Source organism: Phoca vitulina, unplaced genomic scaffold, assembly GCF_004348235.1.
Source record: "Phoca vitulina isolate PV1807 unplaced genomic scaffold, GSC_HSeal_1.0 scaffold50, whole genome shotgun sequence".
NCBI classification, from domain to species: Eukaryota; Metazoa; Chordata; class Mammalia; order Carnivora; family Phocidae; genus Phoca; species Phoca vitulina.
This window is the reverse complement of record NW_022589753.1, coordinates 506070-527310: the sequence shown is the minus strand read 5'-3', so window position 1 is coordinate 527310 and position 21241 is coordinate 506070. Positions and strand designations below refer to the sequence as shown.

The 21241-nt window shown below is 58.0% G+C and overlaps 2 protein-coding genes across 3 annotated transcripts in view; both read right to left on the bottom strand.

Annotated features, from left to right (window-relative positions):
- GMEB2 (glucocorticoid modulatory element binding protein 2) overlaps positions 1-677 on the bottom strand; it is a 26286-nt gene extending 25609 nt beyond the window's left edge. Inside the window, exon 1 of one of the 2 annotated variants that reach the window (XM_032387665.1) lies at positions 637-677. The gene's annotated coding sequence lies outside the window, so the exon portion shown is untranslated. Of the gene's footprint in view, positions 1-322; positions 425-636 lie in introns of those variants that run through there. The other variant, XM_032387664.1, reaches the window with a different exon arrangement.
- A 7635-nt stretch (positions 678-8312) lies between these two features.
- On the bottom strand, positions 8313-19288 carry STMN3 (stathmin 3). Its single transcript, XM_032387560.1, has 5 exons — positions 19180-19288; positions 12873-12968; positions 12433-12608; positions 10894-11085; positions 8313-10094 (listed from the first exon to the last, which is right to left on the bottom strand). Exons 1-5 carry the CDS (start codon positions 19196-19198, stop codon positions 10035-10037), a joined length of 543 nt encoding a protein of 180 aa, XP_032243451.1. The 5' UTR covers positions 19199-19288; the 3' UTR covers positions 8313-10034.
- Positions 19289-21241: the final 1953 nt, after the last annotated feature.

Below are 21241 nucleotides of genomic sequence, written 5' to 3'. Positions count from 1 at the left end.
ACCGGGCCAGGGGAGACGGGGGCCCGCGTGGACCGGGTTCCCACCGGGCCAGAGGAGAGGGGGGCCTGTGTGGACGAGGCTCCCACCGGGCCAGGGGAAAGGGGGGCCCGTGTGGACGAGGCTCCCACCGGGCCAGGGGAAAGGGGGGCCCGCGTGGACGGGACTCCCACCGGGCCGGGGGAGGGCGGGGCCCGCGTGGATGGGGACAGGGGCCCCCGCGTGGATGGGACTCCCACCGGGCTGGGGAAGAGCGGGGGGGCCCGTGTGGACGGGGCTCCCACCGGGCCGGGGAGAGCGGGGCCCGCGTGGAAGGAGCTCCCACCGGGCCGGCGGAAGCGGGGGCGTCCACACGGTCCCCACACGGCCGAGGTCCGCGCCTAGCCCAAGGGCCATCCCCACCGCCCCCAGACGCCCGCCGGCCGCCTTCCGGCAAGATGGAGGCGGACGCCGCCGCCGACGCCGCCTGACGCGGGCCCGTGACGCCCGTGACGCCCGTGACGCCCGCCGCGCGCCGCCGCCCCTCCCCCGCTCCCCTCCCCCCGCCGTAACGTCCTGACGCTCCGCAGGGACCCCTGACTGGACGGCGGCGCGCGGCGGAGCGAGAGGCCTCGCCGCGGGGGGGCCGCGGGCGCTTACCTGGGCCGCGGCCGGGCCTGCGCGGGCGCCGGCGGGCGGGCGGCGGCGACGGCGTCAGGCGGGCGGCGGCGGCGGCGGCCGCGGGCTCCGCTCCTTGTTGGGGATTCGGCGGCGGCGGCGGCGGCGGCGGCGGCAACCCGGGCGCGCGCTTCCTAGTGACGCAGGCGGCGGGGCCGCGCACGCAGGGCGGGGGCGGGCCCGGAGACTTATTTGGCGCTCGGTGGGAAGGCGTGCTGCGCCGAGAAATAAGGCCCGGCGGGCCCCGGCGCGCGTGCGTGGGGGGCAGGGGCGTGGCCCGGGGCGGACGCGGCGGCACCTTCGCCAGGCCCCGCCCGCCGGGGCACCTGCGGCTTCCGTCCGCTCTGCTGCCCGACGTGGAACACCCGCGCTGAAAGCTTGTGTAGGGAGACTTCGAAGGATTGAGGGGGGAGAATGTGCGTGAACAGTAAGTGACAGAAGCTAGGTGTAGGTCCGCTTGTCGTCTGAAGCGTGTGAAAGGCTGCCCACCCAGAGACAGGCTCCAGAAGAGCGGCTGGTCTGGTCCGAGTCCTGCCGGGAGCGGGGTTTGCTTCTTGCAGCAGCCCTTGGAAAGGGCCTGGAACGTTCTGAGCCCGCGCCGTGCCGACCCTCGTGCTGGCCGCCCCTCCCCCAGCCTGGCCGGGCTGTAGCCCCGGCCACATGTGCTCCTTCACATTTCAGTTAATTAACATTCAAATTCAGTTCCTCAGCTGTCCCTGAGCCCCGAGAGACACCCAGATGCAGGGTTGGGAGCTCCGAGGATCGCCCGCGCTCGCTCCTTTCAATTACTTTTAATTATAGGTAAAGGCCTTGCGTTTCCAGAACGTAAGAAGTTCAGCATTACTCGGTTTTTACGGAGTGCCTTGGATTTGGGAGCCAGCTACCACCGTCCCTGTTGCTTGATTGGAAAGTGCAGCGGGACGCCCCGCCGTAGTGGTTGCAGAGCGTGGTCTGCCCTGTGCTGAGCTCTGGCCGGAGCACTCCGGGGTCGGGCGTGGTGCTGGGCGGCGGGGGCGGTGCCCAGAGGGTGGCGGGGCGGCCCGCTCTCGGAACAGGGCAGGCACGCCCGAGCTGTCCTGACGCGGCTGTGATTCCTCTCCCTGCGAGCGGCCGGAGAAATGCAGCCCCGGTGTGCGCGTGCTCCCAGCGAGGGCACCGAGAGGGCAAGAAACAAATACCTTGTTCAGGACCAAGCCAGGAACCCGTGTTCGTACTTAAGTAGGAAGATACTGAAGACCCTTTCCCAAATGGGAAGTTTTCAAGCAGACTTCATTTCAGTGATGTTATAATTCATTCTGTTTTCAGTAATTTAGAGTGTACTTAAGCCAGCGATGGAAAAAGATTATTCTTTTTAAGGGTAAACTATTGGGGCATCTGGGTGGCTCAGTCGTTAAGCATCTGACGTTGGCTCAGCTCATGATCTCAGGGTCCAGGGATGGAGCCCTGATTTGGGCTCCCTGCTCAGCGGGGAGTCTGCCGCTCCCTCTGCCCCTCCCCCAACTCGTGCTCGCTCTGTCTCTCTCTCAAATAAGTAAATAAAATATTTTTTTTAAAGATTAAACTATTGAGCTTATGTTGGTGCTGCTATTTTATTACCTGGTAAATGCGAGAATGGCAGTGCAGGATCTGTGTCTGTCGTTTCTCATGTTCTTGAGATGATGCCAGTAGTCTAAGGGCCGAGGCTCGGAAGGATGCTGGTGACGGAGACCCGGCCTGTGTGGCGCGGGAGCTGTGTCCGCATCAGCTGCCTGCCGCTGTGACCACCAGCCCAGAGGCTGCGGGCACCCAGACTACCTCGTCGCTGTTTCCACTGCTGCATGACCTCCACCTGTTTGTGTCATACGACCTCAGGCCCAGCTTTGGAACGTGTGCTCACCTCTTCTGTCTGCCAAAGAGCGAAGTTCCAGCACTGGGCTCTGCTTGGCCGACGGGATGGATCAGTTTGTACTGGGGGCCAGAGGGGTGATTTCTCCCCAGGAACACCCATGTGAGATTCCCAGGCCCCCCCGAGTGTGTGCGGCGGAACACTGCGCACGCACCAGGAGCCGCAGAGCCACAGGCTGGTGCAAGGTGTGCACAAGCTTGAGACAGTGCCCTGATGGAAGAGTATGAAAGGCTCATTGGCATGATCTCAGATTCACGTTGCAACCACCTTCTAAGAAACTGCCCCACATCAAGCTTTGGTCCAATATTAAAGAACAATCTGTTAATACACACTTTCCTTCAACTATGGATCTGAGACCAGATTTTTTTCATCTGCTTCATCCATTCTCACTAACTTTTTTTTCTAAGAAGAGGTCACTCATTTTGGTTGTTGTTACTTATTTTTTTATTTTATTTTATTTTATTTGACAGAGGGAGAGCACAAGCAGGGGAAACAGCAGACAGCGGGAGAGGGAGAAGCAGACTCCCCACTGAGCAGGGAGCCCAATGCGGGGCTCCATCCCAGAATCCTGGGATCATGACCTGAGCCAAAGGCAGACGCCCAACTGACTGAGCCACGCAGAAGCCCCTGGTTTTGTTTTTTTGTGGGTTTTTTTTAGATTTTTTTTTTTTTTTTTTTTTGACAGGAGAGAGAGAGAGCACAAGCAGGGGTAGTGGCAGGCAGAGGGAGAGGGAGAAGCAGGCTCCGCGCTCAGCGATGTGGGACTCGAACCCAGGACCCTGGGATCATGACCTGAGCCGAAGACAGATGCTTAACCGTCTGAGCCACCCAGGTGCCCCTGGTTTTTTTGTTTTTTTTTTTAAGCAAACATTTTTATTTTATTTTATTTTATTTTTTAAGCAAACATTTTTATTAGATGTTTGTGCCATGATATCATACATGTTTTCACCAGGTCACTGAAATCAAATCTACTTTTTCAGGGTCCAGTTAATATCCTAGAGACTTTGATTTTACTGTTGTTTTTCCACTTTGCTTTTACTTTACATCTTTTATACTTTTATTTCATTTTACTTTTCCATTCTGTCATTTTCCATCACATCTTACAGATCTAAAAATAAGGGTTTTTTTAAATGGGATTATGATTTGCACTGATTTTTTTTACATGAGTATAGTTGACACATGATATTATTTTTCATTTCAAAATGTTATGGGGCACCTGGGTGGCTCAGTCGGTGAAGCATCTGCCTTCAGCTCAGGTCATGATCTAAGGATCCTGGGATCGAGCCCCATGTTGGGCTTCCTCTCCTCCCCGCTCATGCTCTCTCCCTCTCTCTTTCTCAAATAAATAAATAAAATATTTTTTTAAAATGTTATATCAACATGTAATGGGTGTATCATTTTAAATGAATTGCTATTTTTTAAATTTCTGAGTTTTAATTCCTAATGTGGTAACTGTCAATCTATATAATCCACATAAGCAAAAAGTTTATGAAACCAAAAAGTTGGTGAAGTTTTCTCAAAAGCCCCAGTACATCCATAAAATAGATGACAGCTGACCACCCAGCCATTGAAGCCATGCTTATGACATGGCCAAGTGCTAACCTGTTACGATGTGTAGTTCTCAGAGGTTTGAACGTTGGCTTCCCTCAACACTGCTGATGCGGCAAATCCTCTCTGCAGGAAAGGAGTTTTGGTGGATCGAGGTTTTCTTTCTTTGCACTTTGCAGTGATTCAGTGAGCATATATTACATGTATAACCAGAAAGAAATATTAATGTCATAAAAATAATGTCTACCCTGTTTTCCTCATAGTGCACATTTTGGAGATTAAAAACATTATAAAGTGCCTTGAATGCCTTGAAAACTCAAGTTACTGTGCACTTATTGACTAGCATGGGGGTTCTCACGGGGCAGGAGCTATGCTTTCAAATCAGCAACATTCTCAGGGGCGCCTGGGTGGCTCAGTTGGTTAAGCGACTGCCTTCGGCTCAGGTCATGATCCTGGAGTCCTGGGATCGAGTCCCGCATCCGGCTCCCTGCTCAGCAGGGAGTCTGCTTCTCCCTGTGACCCTCCTCCCTCTCATGCTCTCTTGTCTCTCATTCTCTCTCTCTCAAATAAATAAATAAAATCTTTAAAAAAAAAAAAATCAGCAACATTCTCTAGAGTGAGGGGCACATGTAGTAAGCACTCGCTAAAATACACCAATAAATGCATGAATGCTTTAAAGTTAATTATACTGGGGCACCTGACTGGCTCAGTCAGTGGAACCTGCGACTCTTGAACTCAGGGTTCTAAGTTCAAGTCCCATGCTGCGTGTAGAGATTACTTTAAAAAAATAAAATAAAGCTATGAACTATATATCTACAGCTTCTGGCTTTGGTTGAATCATGTCCCCCAAAGATAACGTTGACATCTCAATTCCCAGTAACTCAGAATGAACCTTATTTGGAAATAGGGTTGTTGCAGGTATAATTAGCTAAAATGAGGTCATATTGGATTAGGGTGGCCCCAATCCAAGGACTGGTGTCCCACAGAGATAGACACACAAAAAGGGGAGGCGGCCATGTGACCACAGAGATTGGCATGACACATGAACAAGCCAACGGATGCCAAAGATTGCGAGTGTCCTGCAGAACACCAGCTCTGGTTCCCAATCCCAGGGGAGGACCCCTGCCAAGTGGAGGAGAGCAAAGCTCATCACAGCACCAGCCACCTGGGGTAAGAGTCCCAACACTTCTGCCCACTCCTGGCCTTGGAGTTGCCAAGGAAAACGTGAAACAGTCAAGTGCTGACAGAGCAGTTTTACTCATGCAAGGAAGAGACGCACAAGGTCTGCTTGGGCAGCTGGTCCCTGTGCACGCACCCCTCCTATGCTGCAGTGGGGACAGCCAACCCCCTGGAGTCTGAGTACTGAAAGTTGGGTGGCATGCCTGGGGGTGCTCACTGGGGGTGCTCACCTGGGGGTACTCACCTGGGGGTGCTCACCTGGGGGTGTTCACCTGGGGGTGTTCACCTGGGGTGCTCACCAAGGATGCTCACCAGGGGTGCTCACCTGGGGTGCTCACCTGAGTGTGCTCACTGGGGTGCTCACCTGGGAGAACTCACCTGGGGTGCTCACCTAAGCTGCTCACCTGGGGGTGTTCACCTGGGGGTGCTCACCTAGGCCGCTCACCTGGGGGTGTTCACCTGAGGGTGCTCACTGGGGTGCTCACCTGGGAGTACTCACCTGGGATGCTCACCTAGGCCGCTCAGCTGGGGGTGTTCACCTGGGGGTGCTCACCGAGGGTGCTCACCTAGGCCGCTCACCTGGGTGTTCACCTGAGGGTGCTCACCGGGGTACTCACCTGGGAGTACTCACCTGGGATGCTCACCTAGGCCGCTCACCTGGGGGTGTTCACCTGGGGGTGCTCACCTGGGGGTGCTCACCGAGGGTGCTCACCTAGGCCGCTCACCTGGGTGTTCACCTGAGGGTGCTCACCGGGGTACTCACCCGGGGCACTCACCCAAGCAGGACAACAGGACAACAGATCGCTCACGCAGCTTACGGCAGGGAAGGATGTCCTGTACAAGTTCTGTGGGCTCCTTATTTGTTGGAAAGAAGGGTTCCAGGCCCGAAGCCCAGTGCTAAGTGGTTTTGTTTGGGGTGGAAAGACCACCCTTCCCGACAGCCAGAGTTAGGAGGCGCCAGGATGACCCTGCCGTACAGCCTTCAGAGGAGGCACGGCCTTGCGGCACCTCGATTTGGGGCTTCTGGCCCCAGAACTGTGAGAGAACGCGTTGCTGATGTTTTAAGCCCCCCGTGTGTGGCAGTTGTCACAGCAGTCCTGGGACATGGCTAGAAATGTGGACTAGCAAAATGTCTTCAGCAAAGAGAGAGAGAACCTCAGCTGAGCCTGCCGGGCAGGAAGTGTGGGACAGACAGGGGGCCTGTGTGGGACAGACAGCTCTCTGGGCTACCATCTGGCCGGTGCCACTAGATGCCGTATTTGGGGGCTGGGGGCCCAGTGCAGCCCCCAGACACTGAGTGAACACCAGCTGTGTCCAGAACACACAGGGTCACTCAAGGCAGCACGTCTGACGTGGTTTTAAAATATGCCCACGGATTCTTTTCATCCCTCCGCTTCACAGGTGGAGTCTGCCTCCTCTTGAGTGCTGGCTCTTCTCAGTGACGTGCTTCTGACACGGAGAATGCGTGGGACTCTGCCCCCTCTCCCTCTCTGACAGCTCGCCCTGGGGGGCCAGCAGCCACGTGCTGAGAACGCCCACGCAGCCCTGGGGAGCGTCCACGCGGGAGGACCGGAGGCCGCCTGCTGACTCCGTGTGGGTGAGCTGACTTGAGGATCCTCCACCCCAGTCCAGCCTTGGGGGGACCAGAGGCTTAGCCGACGTCCCGACTGCAACCTCGGGAGAATCCCTGAGCCTGACTGCCCAGCTCCTGAATTCCCGATTTAAGGACGTGGTGAGATAAGGCGTGATGTTCTAAGCCACCGCTTGAGGTAATTTGTGACACAGCGTAGATAACACAGGATTGGCTCCCCAGAAGGACTCCCACCTTTGCTTTTTTGTTGTTAGGGAAAGTGTGATCTGTCTGTGAAGGGTTCCCCATCCTTGCCCAAGTCAGAGGCTCCACGTGGTGACTGTTAACAAATGCCATCTGCCCCCTAATACCTGCTTAGGGTCCCCTAAGAGTAAGCCCTGGCCTGTGATCAGCCTGGTCCTCTGGGAATGCCAGGCGTGTGCTTGTATGTGGCGTGTGTCCATGTGCCCAGGATACCGGCATGCAGAACTCACGCCTCATAAAAACAACGCACTCCCTTTCTCTCCCACTTTTCTCACAGCTTTTCCTCTTGCAGGTTTCTGAGGTCTCTGTCTTTTGGGCGGCTGTGTGTCCTGGATTCTGACTTTCCCACCTCTCCCTGGGCAGGGGAAGGAGGGGATATGGTGAGAGGTCCTTGGAGCCTGGGGAAGTAGCCAGGACCGCCTGCCCCAGGAGAGGTCGGTGAGTGTGGGGGAGAGCTGAGGGGTCTCTCTGGATCCTAGGGAGCAGGCACCTATCCAGGACCTGGACCTGAGGCCCATGTGGAGGCCTGAGCATAGCCTGCATGGACATCTACCAAACATGCCTCCTCCCTAGCCCAGGGGTCCCTGCTGGGCACCCCAACTGGCTATCTGGGTCCCATGGGACAGGCAGGCCACCAGCGTGAGTCAGGATGTCTGCTTATTCTCTCTTTGCCACTCTAGGTCCCCACCTTGGGGCCAGATCTGTGTCTGTGAATAATCAGCTGCCCAATGGGGGCCACAGAGCCACAGGTTACACCCCTGGGACCCGCTAGGACCCACTCCACATTTGAGCAAGACCCACAGGACACTGCAGTGAGAAGGACAAGCCTCGGATCTCGGACCCTCATGAGTTCTCCGTTAGCAGCAGCCTGGGGCCCAGGCCAGCAGGAGGGCTCAGGCCTGGGGAGAGCGGGGACAGCCCCACCTGCCTGTGGGCCCTGCCTCCTCCTCCCTCACACCCCCACTGTCTCCTGGGGCTCCAGAGGGGAAAACGGGCTTGTGTGTCATTTACACACTCATTCCTTAACGCCTCCATTGTCACTAGAACTATCGGCAATTGTGATAAGAACAAGCATGATAACCAGCTTCAGTCCCGAGCTACGTGCATAGCATTCACGCCCCCTCCAGCAGTGGCCTTGCAGCCCGTTCCGACCCCACAGAGGCAGGATGTACACGGGGCAGCTCAGCCACTTCTGAAACACACAGGCTTTGGTTTTTTGTTTTTAATCATTCATTTGATTTAATTTTAAGTTCACTTTCACTACGTGGATGAGATGGGTACATATCACACTAGGCTTCCACTATGAGAGAGCTGCCGCTGCTGAAGGAAATCCAGCCCTCCATTCTCTTTCCGCGTCCCTTTCTGAGTCCCACAGGAGCGGCGTGTGGGACAGCTGGGTTCCAATCCTGGCTTGTCACTCCCCCGAGGCTGTGTGGGTGGGACGAGGAGAGTGGGCATGGGGCCCTCCTTCCCCCTAAGCCTGTGGTAGGGGATCAGCATCCACCTGTGCTCTCTGGCTGGGCCCTGGGAGCGCACTGGCATGTTTCTGTAGGATGGAAGCCAGGGGCCCCAGGGGGCTGCCACCCACCTGGTTTCTGAAGTGCTGGCTCTGGGTCCTGCAAGAATTTGCAGTCTGTCCCCTCATGCTTTCCACCCAGAGGATGGTCAGCAGGGACCCTGCCCTCAGTACTCAGCTTTGGGATGGGGCTGCCACGGGACAAGGGGAGGGTGCTGCCATGGCCCAAAGACTGAACACCCCCCATGGCCAGCAGCTGACAGTCCTCAAAGGCCGGTGCTGGGAATCTGGAGGAGGAGAAGGAGCCAGTCCAGGAAGGTCTTGGCAGGAGAGGCCTGGAGCCGGGAGGGGGGGAGCGCGGGGGGGGGGGGGGCAGGGCAAAAAAGTCAAGGATGGACTAGGCAGGAAGATGGTTGGGAATCCCAACCCCCAACATCTGAATCTGCAGGCAGCTGGTCCCCTACTCCCCCTGCTCTCTGCTCCCTGAGAGGCACCTGTGGCTGCCACTCACTCACACCTAGCCACACCTGTCCAGAGGTTAGCTCCATGGCCCGGAGCATCATGGGAGCATCTTTCTACCAGGGTGAGGGCACAAGAAGGGGCCCCCCAGCCTAAAAAGGGCTCTAAAGATGGAGTCCTCCAAGGGTCTGTAAAGCCTGGGGGGAGAAGAGGAGTGATGATGGAGGAGGGCTTTCCCCACATGGGTACTGGGCCAGACGTTCTTAGGAGGCGGGCACTCCTGGGAGGAGGGGCCAGCAAGAGGTGTCCCTGCAGCCCACAACCCTGTAGACCATGGCAGAATGCCCACTCACCTGAAGACAGGCCAGGCCACATCCCACCCTCCCCCCCAAGACCAAGCTGCCCACTGCAGGCCAGGTGGTCTCGGAGGACCCCGACCCACCCATCCCAAAACAGTCCACGGCACAGATGGCACCCACGGCTGACCTGGCCACACTGCCCGGAGGCCGTTCTTCCTTCCTCCGCCCCCTCCCACCGAAGGCCTTGGAGGTGGCGTCACCTTTGCCTGTCAGCGGCAGGGAGCTGGCTCAGAGGACGTGCCCTAAGTACAAGGTGCTCACAGGACAAGCCAGCATAAGGACCCACATGTTCCTGCTACCACCACTGGATTTATTGAGGTTGTCACCACATCTGAGAGGGCCACCAACAGGGGACCCAGCCACTGCCTGGCCTGGTGCCTGAAGTGAGGGACTGTGTGCCACGCCCCGGCAGCTCCTGGATGGGGAGCCTGCGGAGGACTGGACGGCTCAGAGCGGAAAGAGAAGCGGGAGCTGGGAGTGCGGGGCAGGGAAGGGGCAGGAGCAAAGGTTGCATCTAGACAAAGTGGCACAAGACGAAACCAGAACCCGCATGTGTCGATGTCTCCTCTCAGGATCCAGGCGCCTCTGCTCCGCAGCCCCTTAGCCGGACATCTCCTCTCGCTGCTCCTTGTTCCTGCGCACCTCAGCTGCGTGCAGCTCCTGGGAGGACAGGTGGAGGTGGGCGGGGCCCTGCGCCCGCCGCGGCGGCTGGGGGGGCTGCCCCTTCCCCCACGCCCAGGCTTCAGGGACCCTCCTAAGTGCAGGAGAAGCGACCAATGGGACCCCTTAACGACCAGGACGGAGGAGCAACAGAGAACAGGGGGAGGCCCATGTCCTCCCCTCGAAGTGTGGCCTGAGCGCGGGGGCTGGCCCTCAGTGAGACAGGGTGGCACCCAAACCAGAGAGAGAGCCGTGACTCCAGGGAACTTCCTTGGGTTTGCAAGCTCCAGGGTACCCCCTGGCACCAACCTGGTCCCACCCCGCGGGCTGAAGCAGAGGCTATTCGTAGGGGGCTCCCGCCAGGGCGGGGCCTCGCCTCACTCTGGGCTGTCTCCATGCAGGACAGGGAGCAGCCGGGCTGCGAGAGCGCTGGTGGTGCAGTGGGAAGGTACCACCAAAGGACGGGGGCCCCCGGGGGCTTCCCTGGCCCCCCAGCCTAAAGCAGCTCCTCCCCTCTTCTAGCTCAAACCCGCGCCTTTCGCAGCACTTCAAAAGTAATGACTATCGGTTTATTACCGCGGTCACTGACCGTGTCCCACCAGGACCGAATTGGGGGCCGAGGCCGAGACCGCAGGCGCGCAATAAACGCAGGCGAAGGCCCCACTTCCTGCTGCCCGGGATCCGCCCCGCCCGGGCCCCGCCCCCCGCCCCTTGAGACCCACGGCTCCCGCCCTTCGCCCCGCCCCCTCCTCGATCCCGGTCCCGCGCTCTCCTCGCCAAGCCCCGCCCCGGCCCGCACCTTCTCGCGCAGCCGCTCGCGCAGCGCCGCCAGGTGCGCCTCGCGGATCTCCTTGCTGAGCTCCATCTTGTAGTTGAGCTTCTCCTCCGCCAGGCGGCTGAAGTTGTTGTTCTCCTCCAGCGCCTTGTGCAGCACCTCGCGCTCGTGCTCGCGCCGCTCAGCCAGCTGCTTTAGCACCTGCGCCTCCTGCGTCTGTGCGGGCGGACGGGGGCGCGCGCGTGGGCGGCGGCCGGGCCCCTGCCCCCAGCCCCCCACGCAAGCCTGGCCTCCCCGCGCGCTGTCTCGGCTCCGCCCAGTGCCCGTTACCCTGCCCTGCTGCCCAGCCCGAGCCGGCTACCTGCTGCCTGCCCACTGGACCTCAGATCTACACTGCCCTGCCGTCGGCGAGGGTGTTCACCTGGTCCCAGTTTGCCTGGGACTTCCTGGGCTTTAGCACCGCAAGGTCCGCGTGCCAGGAGAACCCCCAGCCCCAGACAAACCGGAAGTTGCTCACCCTTTCTGCTCGTCGTCAGCCCGCAGAGCTGTCCCTCCTGCTAAGCTGAGGGCGCCCACGCAGCAAGACAGGCTCTGTCCCGCTCGCTGCCGCCTCCAAAGCCCGTGGTGCACTCAGGGAATGTTGGAGGAGCAGAGCAAATTCAAAACTTATGGGCTGTCATGGAACCTGCACCATCTCCTCCTCAAACGTCTGCCCGCTGAGCTCAAAGTAGGTGCTTGATATGCCCTGGGTTCTGAATTCCCTGAGGGGCGGGGGGCTGTGTAAGGGTGCCCAGGGCTGCTGGAGAAGGGACTAGTTGGAGCGAGGGGACTGGGACTGCCGGGACTGCTGCACTGTCCAGCCCTAGTGGGGGAGGGGCTGCCTGGAGGCCCGGAGGAGAGGTGAGGGTCAGAGACGCTAGGGCTTGCAGCTCCTTCACAAGGCTGCTGGGCCCACCCACGTGCCAGTCACTGCTAGATAACCCTAGGAGGCCTGGGTCCCCAGGTTTCACTGGGACATGCTGTAAGGGATTTGGAGCCAGTGCCCCTGCCCAATGGGCTTGGGCATCAGGACTGCACTCCTGAGAGTACTCCTTTTGTGTGTGTTTCAGTCTCCGTGGGGCTGGTGTGAGGGGAAGGAACAAGGAGGGAGCCTGGGGCACATGCCCCCCTTCTCCCAGGGGCCCCCTGAGCTCCCAGCAGATGTGGGCTTGCAGCCCCCAACACATGGGAGTCCCTTTCTTCTCACTCACTTCTCTACTCTGGAGAAGGATGCCAGCCCAGACTCATGTCCCAGGGCCCCCTCCTGGCCATGGCCAAGGACACCCCCTCCAACAGTATCTGGTTCCTGTGCCTCTCCAGCTGGCTGCCACTGGGGAACCCTTCACCTCCCTGTCCTATTCTGATCTCCCAAGAGGAGATCCAGGGAACCATGAGACCCTCTCCACTCCAGGCCAACAGCCAAGCAGGGGCTTGGAGCACCCTGTGCCTTGGGGACCCTGTCTGTGCCCAATGAGGCCTCTGGCCACCTTCGTCAGGATCTGGGGGCAGGACTGGGCTCCTCACCTTCCTTCGCTCCTCAGCTGCCTCCAGCCGCTTCTGCAGTTCCTCCAGGGAGGTGTCCTTCCTCTTGGGGGGAGAGGAGAGCACTGGGCTCTCGGGGGACAGGTCAGAAGGGGACTTGAGGATGACCTCGAAGCTCTGGCCAGAGGCCCTCTTGTCCAGCTGCTTCACCTCCATGTCTGCAAAACCAGATTGGGCTTCAGGAATCTGAGGGGTCATGTTCCCAGTACACATCCGAATCAAGGGCTGAGGGAGGGAGCACGGCTGCTCGTGTGGGACCCCCAGGCCTGAGCGCCCAAGGCTGCCTCCCATCAGAGGCTCCCTCTCCAGAAGCCAGCTGAGCCGAGGGGGGTGGTCAGAGAGGCCAGGGGAGAAGAGAGCAAGGAAGGGAGGAGGCAGGCACTGACCAAGCAGGACCTGGCAGCTGCCTGGGGCACACTCACCCCCATACTGGTAGATGGTGTTGGGGTGCGGCTGTGAGTAGAAACAGGAGCAGATGAGCGACAGCACTGACAACTCCTTCATCTTCTCCTTGTAGGCTGTGGGCATGAGGCCAGCATGAGAGGGCGCCATGGCCACCTCCCGACCTCACCTCCCTGGCTGCCTCTGTCTTTCCCTCCCCAGTACTCCCCATGCTGTGTCTCTCTGGAAGCCTGTGTATCTCGCTCTCTTTTCTGTTCCCTTGGCTCTCTACAGCTCTCCTCTCCCTCTCCCCACTCCCAGAAGCTGACCTTGTCCCTGGGCACACCTTCCTGTGGGTTGTCCTGCATTGTTCTCCTAATACCCCCTTCCTTCTCCTTTTCTCTCTCGGCATTTCCGTCTCATTCCTTTACATCGCTGTGTTTGTTGGTCTCTGTCCATCCTTTTGTCTTCCTGGCTCAGTTCTCTCTCTCTGTCTTTGCATGTCTCCGTGACCCTTTGTCACTGTGTATTTTCCTGACCCACCATCCCTGGCCCTCCATGTCCTTCCCCTCCTTCCTGCCCTTTCCCTCTTACAGATATTAACCACCACACTCATGACCGGGCCAGCACAGATGTGGAACTTCTGCAGGCAGCACTTTCTTGGTCTGTACACCTGGGTGAAGCTGTCAGACTTCCTCCTGTGTGACCCCCTCCCCCATTTACCCTGATAGCATTGCAGCCACCCCAGGTGAAACCAGGCCATCACCAGGCACACACTCCCTGCCCATCCAGAGCCAAAAGGTAGGGAGCTGTCCGTTCAGCACCAAAGCCTGCCTTCTAGTCTTGCAGAGCAGGTGCCCACAGCCAGTGTGCCCCGTGTCCAACCAGAAAAGGACGTACACTTGTCTGCTGAGGCCCTGAGTCCTGTCAGGTGAAGGGGAGAAGCCCACTGTCAGAATGGAAATAACTGAGCTTTCTGTGGCCCATTCATGACAAGCCAGGCCCTAAGGTAGACACGCTGGCCCAGTGTCTCACTAATGCTTAACAATCTTCAAGCCCAAGACTGTCCCCGGGCTCAACTGAGATGACACTGGGCCCCAGTGGCAAGGGTGACTTGCCCAAAGCTCCTCAAGTGCAATCCCAGGTGGTCTGTGTTCTTTATACCACTCCATCGGGTCCCAAAGACTAGGAGACTCAGAGACCCATCCTCCCGCTGCCCTAGCTGGAGAAGCTGGTACAGATCTCCAGAGAGACACTCCAGAGAGGGAGTCTGGCTTCCATGAAGGGGTCTTCCAAGGAGCAGACACGAATTTGGACAAGAAACTTCCTGACTGGGGCGCCTGGGTGGCTCCGTCGGTTAAGCGTCTGCCTTCGGCTCAGGTCATGATCTCAGGGTCCTGGGATGGAGCCCCGCATCGGGCTCACTGCTTGGCGGGAGTCGGCTTCTCCCTCTCCCTCTGCTGCTTCCCCCTCCCCCGGCTTGTGCTCTCTGACTCTGTCAAAAAATAGATAAAATCTTAAAAAAAAAAAAAAAAAAAAAAAAAGAAATTTCCTGATCAAATTTCACACAAGACAATGTTTTAAAATTGAGTTAATGTGAAGTTGGGGAAAGTGTTGGTGTAGAAACAGGACACAGGACAGAAATTATCAGGTCCTTGTCTGAGAGAGCAGCTCATGGTGAGCAGGGTTCTCCATCAACCAGTGCAGAGAATGATGTTATTGGATCTAAACGTCCCAATGACCCAGACTCTTCTGGAGAGAGCCCAAGAGACTGTAAAGGGAGCACAAAGGAATCCCAGGCAGGCAGCAAGGAGAGCCTTTAAGGGGCGTGGAGCGGTAGCAGGGCAGAGATATGCGCCTTGGTCATTGGCTTCAGGAGGCTGGGAGGGAAGTGGGCTGGATGTGTGCAGGCCTCAAAGGGGATTTTGGCTTGACATGTCAATTTTATTTTTTTTTACAAGCATAATCTATTTGTGCATTACTTGTGCTATTAAAAGTTAATTTTATTTATTTTTAGAATGATAGAGTTTTTCAAAAGTTTTTTAAAGATTTTATTTATTTGAAAGAGAGAGATTGAGAGAACAAGTTGGGGTAGCGGCAGAGGGAGAAGCAGACTCCCCGAAGAGCAGGGAGCCCAATGTGGGACTCGATCCCAGGACCCTGAGATCATGACCTGAGCTGAAGGCAGACACCCAACCGATTGAGCCACCCAGGCGTCCCCTAAAAGTTAATTTTAAAAAGGAGGGAGATGGGTACCTCACACTAATGTGCTGGGGAGTTAGAGGGTGTAAGACCGGGTAAAGCCAGCTCTTCAGAAGCACATGTGGAAACCTCCAAATGGGTTTACCATACATGCCAGGAGCTTGGGGCGTCACAGGTGCTCAAGCTCCTCTCTGCCTTGAGCCTGAAGTTCTCCCAGGAAGATGAGCTGCACATTTATTACAGAGGAAGAACAAGTTCATGGACAAATGTCAGGGGACTCCCTTCCAAGTACCTGTTGCCTGAGTAGGAAGGGAGGTTGGCAGCAATTTAGGGTGCAGGATGTGGAGCTTGGGCAGGTGTGAGTACCGCATTGTTAGGACACAGGGGAGAAGGATGGGGGGGATGCTGGAGACTAAAGTCAGAGCTCTCTGAGGGCATGGACCAGCCCAGGGGACCAGTGTCCAACTAGGAAGTGAGGGACTGACTATGTCTTGCAGCTGGTAATAGGGATGCAGCTCAGTGTTTGATGGTCATGGAGATTCTCCAGGTTGGTTTCTCTTGGGCTGATGGCCCATGAGGAGCTTCCTTCCCAGAAGACTCATCCTAAGTAGCCAAGTGGGAAGGGGCACCCCCCCAGAAGGGGGCTTGGGAGTGAGGCTTGCTGTGTGGTCTGGCTGCAAGTTGGAGGGAACTGGACAGCAGGTAGGGAAATTGGCAAATTTTCAGACAGTGAGCAAGGGGAAGCTCACACATGGGGCTGGAGAGCAGGCCTGGGCCCAGCAGCTCACAACACAGGAGGTTACACCTGTGTCCTCAGAACTGGAGGGGCTTAAAGGTCATGTCTCACTGCAGAGGGAAGAGGTCGAGGCCCAGACCCATCTAGGCACCTCTCCATCGACAGAGCTCAAGCCAGGAAGCCCCTCTGCAGCTTGGGGGCATGCTGTTTCTCCCCCTCACCAGGACCCTTCTCTTCCTTCCCCATCACTGACTTCAGGGAGTCGTTATAAGCAAATCTCTGGCATGAGCTGGATTGCTTTCATCTCTCTCTTCCTCTTCATACTAAATGTTAAATATGCAAAAACACACATTGGCTTTTTGGATGCTTAGATCCTAGGTGAGCAAGAGTGAGAAGGCACCAGATCAGCCTACAGTGGCATGGTAACCATAATGGCAGCACCCCTGAGGTGGGTGCATTACATCCATACTCCCAACTGACCCTCAAGACCAGCCAGCCCTTGTCAGATTCATTTCTACTGAGGGAAAAAAAAAAAAGAGAGAGAGAGCAAGGAGCCCACCCAGAGTCACACAGCATGACAGGATGGGACCCTGATCATGAGCCCCAGCCTCTGGCTGCACTTTCCTGTTGGGAGCCTCATGGTGGTGGGGGTGGGGGGTTGTCTATCCAGAAATGGGAAGGCAGGGCGCCCACAGATGCCCACTCACCCCTAGAAGGGTCCTGGAGGCTGCTGCGAATTGCTTCCTGGCAGATGGAGCTCATTGCCCCCCAGGCTGCCCCTCTCACTAGTCAGAGTCACGTGCAACGTGCTGGGAGCCCAGCATGGCAGGACGCGCCAGCGGATTCACCTTCTCCGGGGAGGAAACTCTGGGAAATGTGGCTGCAATAGTCACACTGCCTGGCATGGACTGGGCACCCATCTCTTGTCAGGCACTAGGCCAAGCACCTTTCCTGGAATGCCCTGTTCATCTCAGAACAAGCCCACGGGAGGTGCTGTCACCATCACCTCCATGCACTTCAGGCCTGAGAGCTTAGGGAGCACGGGTGAGCCCTCTCAGCTCAGCGGAGTTGCATAAGGAGATAAATATAAGCAAGACTCTACAAAAGTGTGTGAAGAGCTGAGTGTGTGGGAAGGACACCAAGAGATGGCCACATCTCCCCAGGTGAGTCCCAGTGACATAGCCCATCAACAGATGCTCAAGGGAAAGGTGGTGGGGAAGTCAACAGAGGAAGAGAAAGCTAAGGTCAATCTTGTGACCACAAGGTCATAGCAGACAATGACTCTTCACCCTAGTCACCAAGACCAACGAAGCCCACCAGTGAGCTGGGGCAGACAGGCCACTGAGGCATGGAGCACCAGGGGCCGCTCCAATCAGAGACTTCTTTTAACCGAGAAGCCATAGCTGGGATTCACTTAAACTGATTTTGGCCACAATGACTGATCTGCTCACATAGCCACTTCTGGGCCAAGCCGCCTGCCTATCCAATTTTTATGAAGGTGGGCATAGGCATGCACACATGTGGGCTGCACTCTCTCCGGGGCAGCCCTGACAGTAAAACAGGAAAGGCCCATCCCCGCGTGACTTTGTCAGGAGGCAGTTCTCCTGGCTGGCTCACGGCACATCTATGAGGCAGTGGCCGTGCTGATCAACGCTGATTGCGCTTATGGTTTCCCTTTTCACACCAACAGCAACCTGGACACCCAGAAAAATCCTGGGACCAAGCATGGGTCAGCAGCACCCCAAAGCCTGGCAAAGGGAGGGCTGGTGTCGGGGGTTTTAAGGTCAGCACATCTGCGCCCATCTGTGGTGGTCATCAACAGTGCAGCTTCAGCTGCATCCCTTCACCACCTAATCAGTCTGCTTACCTGTCAGATGAGACCTACTGAGCAGGGTTTTTACTAAGAGAAAAGGCTGAGAGCATCTCCCACCAGTGGTTGCTCATTGTCCCCCACTCGGGCACAGACCAGGGCCTGAAACCCCGCCTCAGTGTGGGACTGGACTAGCGCTCTGGCCATGGGAAGGACAGACCATCCTCAGTTCCTGCCCAAAGCTGAGCCCAATATCTCTGAGGTCAACAAGACCGAGCAGGGGGCAGATGAAGGCCAGATGGACAAGACCCTCATGGACTGTGTGCAGGAGGGGTGTGGTCAGTGACACATGTGGTCCCCTCCTAGACAAGTGCAGAAGTCACCTGGGGCCTGGGACCCACAGGGCCTGAGAAGCTGGTCAGGGCAGGGCACATGTGAGTGCGTGGAGACCTGCCAAACTGTGTGCCACTCCAGAGAGAATCAGGCTAGCTAGGGAGAGGGGACCCACAGAATGGAGGGAAGGGTGGGCTGGGAGTAGAGTTCTGAGTCCAGGGGGAAATGGGGTGGAGGTGGGGAGCCGCTGCCCTGATGTCCCTGGCGACGGAGTGCAAAGATGAAGTTGGTCCTGGGGCGGCCAGACAGGCCAGAGCGTTCCTGGGGGGAGCAAGCCCCATGTCCTCGCGTCCAGGGTCACCCGCAGCTCTCTCACCGCCAGTAACTGCCCCATGTCCACCCCTCCGCCAGAGCCGCGCCTGGCTCAGGCGTGAGGGGAGGGTCGCAGCCTTGGGGGCAGTGGATCCGCAGCTTGGGAGGCGGGGCTGTGGGGGAGGGAGGGGCAGACCCCTCCTTGCTGGGAGGACTTGGAAACTGCAGCGGCCCCTCCTCCATCCAAACCCCGCTGCGCAAAGGGCGGTGGCTTTTTCGACCAGAGCAGGTGGTACCGTGTCGCAGAGAGCGGTCCCCAAGCCCGCAGCAGCGAGGGGAGGGGACGACCACGCTAGACGCGGGCGCGGCTCCGCTCGCCCCCGGCTCGGTTTCTCCTCCCTCGTCCTTCCGCAGCGTCCCTCCAGCCCCCGGGGTGCTCCACTGGCGCAGATACGGCCTGGGCTCGCTGGCTATGGGTCCTCCCCGCCTCATCCCCACCCTCGCGCAGGCGAGGTCGGACCGGGGTCCGCGGTAGACAGGCGCCTCGGGGGACGCTGTCTGCACCTCCCCAGCGCGCCCACCCGGGGCACGATCCCGCCCCCGGACCCTCGGAGCCACCCTGCCACAGTCGCGCCTGGCCTGACACGGCGGCCACGGAAGGGGCAATGCGCCCTCGCCCCGGGTGCTCGCTTGGGCGCGGCCCCTGCCCAGCGGCCCACGCCCGCCGCACCCGCGCCGCAATCCTCGCCCTTGGGGCACCAGGTGTTCCCAACCCGTTGGCCCTGAACCTCGGTTCTTGCGGGTTCGGCCCGGCCGCGCCCCGCGCCCCTGCAGAGCGTGAGGTCTGAGATGTGAAAACGCAGTCCGCCACCGGCCCCAGCTTCAGGCGAGGCCAGACAATGGCCTCCGCTCAGACCCGCCACCGCCCCAGGAAGTCCGCGTCCCGGGCGCCTACCGGACAGGGTGCTGGCCATGGTGCTGGCGGCGCGGAGGCTGCGGAAGGCCGGGAGGCGCGGGCGGCGGCTGGAGCTGCAGTCGGCGAATGCGGCAGTGCTGGGGAGGGGAGGGAGCGAGGGCGGGCGGGAGGCGGGCGCAGAGAGGGAGAGGGAGAGAGGGGGAGAGAGCTAGCGGGAGAGCGGGAGAGCGAGAGAGCGAGAGAGAGCGCTCGAGCAAGAGCATGTGCAAACGCCTGGCTGGCTGGCTATGGCAGGAGCTTGCAGCCCTCAGAGGGAGAGGAGTAGAGGGAGGGGAGGATGGGAGGGAAGGAGGGGAGGGGAGAGGCCAGCCTGGGACACAGGGTGGAGCACTGCAGCCAGATGCCCACCCACCCATTGCTTACCTCTTGGACCCACTGCCCCAACTTGGCTTTGTGCAGGCTTGGGGGGATGGTGGAGACATGCCCCATTCCCCAGGGTGGGCATGGCAGGAGAGGAGGGGCCCCGACATCAGGGTGGGCTGGAGAGCTCTTCACTAAAGCCATCGAAGGCAGGGAGTGACTTCTGTGTGCCCAGGTCCGTGCTGAGGGGAAAGTGTGTCATAACGGTGGGGGTAGGGATTGGTCTGGAAGGCCTCCAAGGAGCATCCCAGAGGACGAGTCAATTCTGGGGCAGAAAAGAGAGTAAATGGGGGTGGTGAGGCCTAGGGACAAAGGCTTTGAAGTGAGATAGAGAGGAGTTCCAACCGCAGCTCTGACACCCACTTGCTGTGTGACTGGGAGCGAGTTTCTGACTTCTCTGTGGCTCTGTTTCTCAAGGGTAAGATACAGCAATAATGCCAGTCTCCAGATGGAGAAGAGAGGTGCAGTGGGTGAGTGTGTGGGGGTCATGCCTCCTCTCCTTTCTGGGCTTAGGGTTCGGGTTGATATCCCCAAAGGGAGAGCCTTGCAGAAATGGTGGGCCCTTTCCTGCAGTGACCATCTTGTCTCACTTTGGGCCTGGGAAGTCAAATGGATGAAGTGTCATTCCCATTTTAGGGACGGAGCTACGGAGGTCAAGAGAAGCACTTGCTCCACAAGCAACTAAGTCTTAGAGTCGGGAATAAAACTGTGGGAAACCTCAGGAGCCTGCAGAGAGAGGAGGGAGGCTCAGAAAGGGGACAGACAGGGACAGACCTAAGGGTCAGAGTCCGCCTGAAGCAGGCCCAGCAGATGTGCATATACCTCGAGGTGCATACATGGGGAGTGTGGGACTGGTTAACATCTGTTCTGTGGTCCACATAGTGTCTGATCCACTGTAGGTAGCCCACAAACCTGTAAGAGCAGACTCTCAATTCAAATTCGTCGACTTGATCAAAATCCTGTGCCTGCTGAGTGGGGCTGGTTATGGCCAACCTTGGTGTCCATTTCCTCTCATCTTTCACAATGAGGTTCAGCACATGGCATTTATAAGTTACAATTTATTGAAAGCTGGGCAGTCCCACGTGTGATGTGTGACCAGGCAGCTCATGCACCAGCTCAGGGTCTCAGGGTCCTCAGCTCCGGTTCCGACCCAGGTGGCCCTGAGTCTCGGTCCTGCCTTACCTTCCTGGGCCTTCTGGGAGCACAAACACCTCTGCTCTTAGAAGATGGGTGCTGTGGAAGTGAAGAGCAGGACTCCTGGCTGGAAGCGGCGCACTTTAGGCAATCTACTAACCACCAACCCTGTACTTTGTAAAGTGTGGATAATCAAAGAACTTATGTCAGAGGCCGTCCATGCCTGCATGCGTGGTCCTGAAGGGGTGAGCTCTTCTCCAAGCTCCCTACTGAGAGTCTAAGACAAACCCTCTAGGCCCCCTCACCAGGTGGAACAGGTGGATGGGGTGGGTGCCAGCAAGCCACGGGCTTTCCGAAGCATGCTCGATCACACGTCTGGGCATTAAATAGAGCCCATGAGAAGCCCTGGGGTCGGCGTTGCCAGCCGGCTGTGGGCCGTCTCTGTCGGCCTTCTGGAACATGCTGGAGTCGTCTAGACAAGTATCTACCCCCTAAAGAGTTGTGCAGGCCCCAGACCCCCCTTTTGACTGCCAGCTGGTGCTAGGTG

Coding starts and splice junctions, on each gene's coding strand:
- STMN3 (XM_032387560.1), bottom strand. Junction 12,609..12,872: donor CACCATCTACCAGTATGGGG/GTGAGTGTGCCC, acceptor CTGGTTTTGCAG/ACATGGAGGTGAAGCAGCTG. Junction 11,086..12,432: donor CAGCTGAGGAGCGAAGGAAG/GTGAGGAGCCCA, acceptor CCGCCCGCACAG/ACGCAGGAGGCGCAGGTGCT.